The sequence below is a fragment of the Alosa alosa genome, chromosome 13 (genome assembly GCF_017589495.1).
Source record: "Alosa alosa isolate M-15738 ecotype Scorff River chromosome 13, AALO_Geno_1.1, whole genome shotgun sequence".
Classification (NCBI taxonomy): Eukaryota; Metazoa; Chordata; class Actinopteri; order Clupeiformes; family Clupeidae; genus Alosa; species Alosa alosa.
Window position 1 is genome coordinate 23,272,627 of NC_063201.1, and position 5,000 is coordinate 23,277,626.

The 5,000-nt window shown below is 46.3% G+C and overlaps 1 protein-coding gene across 1 annotated transcript in view; it reads right to left on the reverse strand.

Moving 5' to 3' along the window:
- pou2f2a (POU class 2 homeobox 2a) overlaps positions 1 to 5,000 on the reverse strand; it is a 69,824-nt gene that overhangs the window by 19,417 nt on the left and 45,407 nt on the right. The window contains exons 3-8 of the mRNA XM_048261923.1: positions 4,241 to 4,275; positions 3,991 to 4,035; positions 3,197 to 3,289; positions 2,575 to 2,796; positions 1,421 to 1,484; positions 1,017 to 1,111 (exon numbers count right to left, since the gene is read on the reverse strand). Of these exons, the coding sequence (XP_048117880.1) occupies positions 1,017 to 1,111; positions 1,421 to 1,484; positions 2,575 to 2,796; positions 3,197 to 3,289; positions 3,991 to 4,035; positions 4,241 to 4,275 (554 nt within the window). The remainder of the gene's footprint in view (positions 1 to 1,016; positions 1,112 to 1,420; positions 1,485 to 2,574; positions 2,797 to 3,196; positions 3,290 to 3,990; positions 4,036 to 4,240; positions 4,276 to 5,000) is intronic.

A 5,000-nucleotide genomic window follows, 5' to 3' on the forward strand; every position in this document is an offset into this window, starting at 1 on the left:
GTTAAGGTGAGTGTGTGTGTGTGTGTGTGTGTGTGTGTGTGTGTGTGTCTGTGTGTGTGTGGGTTAGGTGTGTGTGTGTGTGTCTGTGTGTGTATGTGGTGATGTGATCTGGTGGGGATAGTGTGTGGAGATAACATGAGTGTGGAGGTGTGTGGAGGTGAATAAGAAGCTCCTGAGTTGGCCTTCAGGGACTGGAATTTTTCACCACAACGGAGCTCTTGGGTGTGTGTGTCTTTTATATGGAGCCCCTAGATTATAAAATGGATATTTATTAGGGCTGTCAATCGATTAAAAAAATTAATCTAATTAATTACATAATCTGTGATTAATTAATCTAAATTAATCGCAAAGTATTTTAAATATTTAAATTCAAATGAATCATTGAATAATCAGCATTAGTGACATTAAAGTTCAAAAACTCTTTTATTATTATGTTCAGTGTTCAAATAATTGCCATAATAATCTATGATATGACCTAATATGCTGAGGAAATAAATTCAAAAGTGCTTCGGGAATAAGTTTTTTTCTCACATACAAGGCATTTCAGGCCATAGATATAACCTAGGAGACACAATGAAAATAAATGAACACTCCCCTCAATGTCAACATTTATTTCTTTGCTTTGATGTGCTTACTATAGAGTTGATGAACTCCGTGATATGCAAATTCCCTTGCTGCAGACATTGCAGAGGACTTTATTTTCAACACTTTATTTTTATCAACACCATCAGGCCGTTTTAAAAGTAAATGTTCCAACTCAATGATCCAGGCAGCACGTTCTTCTCTCCTTCATTTTACAGTCTAATTTTTTACTGACTAGAACGGCTCAGGGTCAAAGGTCATACGGAATTGATTAATCTGCACTAATTTTTTTAATCAGTTATTTTTTCTCAAATTAATGAATCGAAATTAATCAGTTATTAGACAGCCCTAATATTTATATATTGTGTGTGTGTGGTGATGTGATCTTCACATGTTTGAGGCCTAGTGGACTGAAGAAGCCTGAGCAGTGATACCTGAGGGGCTGGGAGGTTCCCATCCGGGGAGAGAGTCAGCAGGCTCCCTGGGCTTTGCTGAGGTAGCGAAATCAGATTTTGTGTAGACAACAGACCTGAACAGGGGATCGGAAAGGAACGCTTAGAGCATCTGAATAACCATGGAAACAGAGAGGAACACTTAGAATGTCTGGAGTGTGTGTGTGTGTGTGTGTGTGTGTGTGTGTGTGTGTGTGTGTGTGTGTGTGTGTGTGTGTGTATGTCTGTGTGTGTGTGTGTGTGTGTATGTATGTGTGTGTGTGTGTATGTGTGTGTGTGTGTGTGTGTGTGTGTGTGTGTGTGTGTGTGTGTGTGTATGTGTGTGTGTGTGTGTCAGTGTGTGTGTGTGTGTGTGTGTCTCTGTGTGTGTGTGTGTGTGTGTGTACCTTGAGGAAGGTGGTGTCCTGGTACCAGAAGCAGCTGCTGTAGCTGAAACAACTGCTGAACATCCTGACAGAGAGATGGAGGGAGAGAGATATAGAGGGAGAGAGATGGAGGGAGAGAGAGATAGAGGGAGAGAGATGGAGGGAGAGATAGAAGGAGAGAGAGATGGAGGGAGAGAGAGATGGAGGGAGGGAGGGGAGGAGAGAGATGGAGGGAGAGATAGAGGGGGAGAGGGGGAGGAGAGAGAGATGGAGGGAGAACAGAGAAAAAGGGACAGAGACAAGTTGAAGGGGGATAGAGAGCAAGTTTTCTTTTGTCAGTGCCCCGAATCCTGATTTTTAAAGAGCCCGTATCATTAAAAAAAACTTTCACTGAGATTTGGGGTGTTAATTGTGTGTCTGTGGTACTTCCACACACATATACACTTGGGAAAAAAACATCCATGCTGTTTTGAGTGAGATACAGGTTTCTGAACGTGTCCTGCCTTCAGTCTCCGGGTGAACTGTCAAAATTGTCAGGGCCGTCTACGTCATTGGCCGAAACATTTAAATATTCCCGCCCACCCCCTTCCATTAGAGTTGCAATTGGGCCTCGGCAGTTTTAGGTTTGGGAACCTCTGGCCTAGCCAATGCTGGTAGCGACCCAGGCCATCCGGTAATAGGCAGCCAGTTTCACAAATGCTTTTAAACTTTTGAATAGGATACATCAACTCTAGTGGGCTTATATACTGACCCAAATAAAGTTTTACCCATTATCATTTAACATTGTTAGGCCATGCTACATCATACTGTACATGCAGAATACTGAACCCATTGTGTGTGTGTGTGTGTGTGTGTGTGGGCGGGGGGTGACAGAATACTGAACCCATTGTAAGATTTGGCCGAATGGGAAACCGAATATTGAATCCCAGTTATTTCGCATAAATGCACCAAAAACAATTGCAGATCAATAAATAATAGGGTTTGGTTCAGTTGTGTGTGTGATTGTGTGAGTGTGTATGTGTGTGGGTGTGTGTGGGGGCGGGTTAAACCCCTCTGAACATGCTGAGAATGCAGGGCCCTCATCCAAAACTCAAGCTCCGATTGGTTGGTCGTACCTGGGCTGTTCTCTGATTGGTTGGTCGTACCTGGGCTGTGCTCTGATTGGTTGGTCGTACCTGGGCTGTGAGTTGGATTGGTTGAGAGAGTGCAAGCTGGGGTGGAGGGGGCGCGACAGGGGGCGGGGTCTGTGCCTGTGTGCTCTGTGATTGGCCCTGCTTTGTCTGAGTCGGCTGCTGATTGGCTGCTGCGGCTGCGTGGGCATGAGCTGCCAGGAGCTGAGCCTGAACCTGAACCTGCTGCAACAACAACTGCTGCTGCGCAGGGAGAAGAGCGGCCAACTGGAGGAGGAGAGGAGAGGAGGAGGAAAGGAGGAGAGGAGGATGTGGAGGAGGAGAGGAGGAGGAGGAGATGAGGAGGTGGAGGAGGAGAGGAGGTGGAGGAGGAGAGGAGGAGGAGGAGAGGAGGTGGGAGAAGGAGAGGAGAGGAGGAGGAGGAGAGGAGGAGGAGGAAAGGAGAGGGTAGAGGAGGACAGGTGGTGAAGGAGGAGGAGTAGGAGAGGGTGAAGTATGAGGAAGAGGAGGAGAGGTTGAAGAAGAAGAAGAAAGACCAAGAGAGATAAAGGGAGAGAGAAAGAGAGGTGAGCTTGGGTGCAAAGCAAGAAGCAAGCTGAAGAGAACAGCTGTGTGTGTGTGTGTGTGTGTGTGTGTGTGTCTGTATCTGTGTGTGTATGTGTCTTACCCCTGCTAGCTGGCTGCCCGTCAGCATGAGTTGTGTGTGAGGGCGGGGCATCTGAGTGGGGGCCACTAAAGACACACACTCCTCCATCTTACCCTGGGGGGAGAGACAGAGAGAGAGAGAGGGAGAGGAGGGAGAGGAGGGAGACAGAGAGATGGAGGTATGGGGAGAGAGGGAGGGAGAGAGAGATGGAGGTATAGGAGAGAGGGAGAGGGAGACGGAGAGATGGAGGTATAGGAGAGAGGGAGAGAGAGATATGGAGGTATAGGAGAGAGGGAGAGAGAGAGGGATAGATGGAGATATGGGAGAGAGGGAGAGAGGGAGGGATAGATGGAGGTATGGGGAGGGAGGGAGAGAGAGGGACCAGGATCAATCTTCAAACCATGAGTCCTGACACATGATACATACATAAGAGTGCACACACACACACACACACACACACACACACACACACACACACACAAGAGTGCATACACACACACACACGCACACACACACACACACACACACACACACACACACACACACACACACACACACAATATACACAAGAGTGTAAACACACACACACACACACACACTGACTATGGTGCGGTTCGGGCTTTGTGTCCACACGACGGCGGGATCAGTTAGTGGGTTCCAGAGAGTGAAATGCTGCCATGCGGACAGCCAATAAGAGAGCTCTGATCTGTGATGCACACATACATCCACTTATACAGACAAACACACACACACACACACACACACACACACACACACACACACACACACACACACACACACACACACACAGTTACCTGTGGTGGGGAGTGGGAGAGTGGATTGATTTTCATTGCCTGAACCTGTGAGAAGATAAATAAATAAAAACATAGAACACAGTACTCGTTCACTCAATCTCTCTCACACACACAAACACACACACACACACACACACACACACACACACACACACACACACACACACTCACTCGTTCACTTGATGTGCTTAAATAACTCACAAATAAAGGTGTGTACAATAAAGGTGTGTAAAGATGAAGACTTTCAAACCTGATTATTTGTGTCGTGACCATTGCGGTCCAAGTCTATGTTTGAGAGAGAGAGAGAGAGAGAGAGACTTTTGACTTTTAAAACCCCTTTTACTAAACCATTGCATGGATCAAAAACCACCTTAAAACACTACAGTATAACCCCCCCCAACCCCCCAGTCCCCATGACATCACCACATAAATGCCAAGGCCCCATCAATAATGGAGACCAGACCTTTGTCAGTACACCATTTCTGTGAGAAATGATCCACACTGTCTGAAACTTTAAAAAGCATATTCAACCCTAACCCTTGATTCCACCAAAGCTTTTAAACATGTCCACAAGGTTGACAATCTGGCCCTCCTCCTCCAACCCATTTCCCTTCCATATTGCCAGTTTTGCTTTGGCCAATCAAGAAGTTCATGAAGGTGCACAGTTCCCTTTTGTTTTGGAGTATTTAACCCCAAGGATGAACAGTTCTTTTGAGAAAGTGAACCCCAACCTCTGGCCCACTCCTCCAACAACTGAAAAGGGACAACAATTTCAGACAGTCACAAAAAAAACATGAAACACTGAATCGGTACATTATAGACACTACATAAAGGTGAGAGATCATGCCTGAACTTGATCGACAAAGCCTTTTTGTATATGACACAGTGAAGTACCCGCCACTGAAGGTCCCCAGACCTTTTGGTATGGGGCTTGTACAGTACCCCTGCATGATGGTGACAGATCTTCACTGCCCCAAAATGAAACCCTCCATTTTGTGTCAACCCTCCCC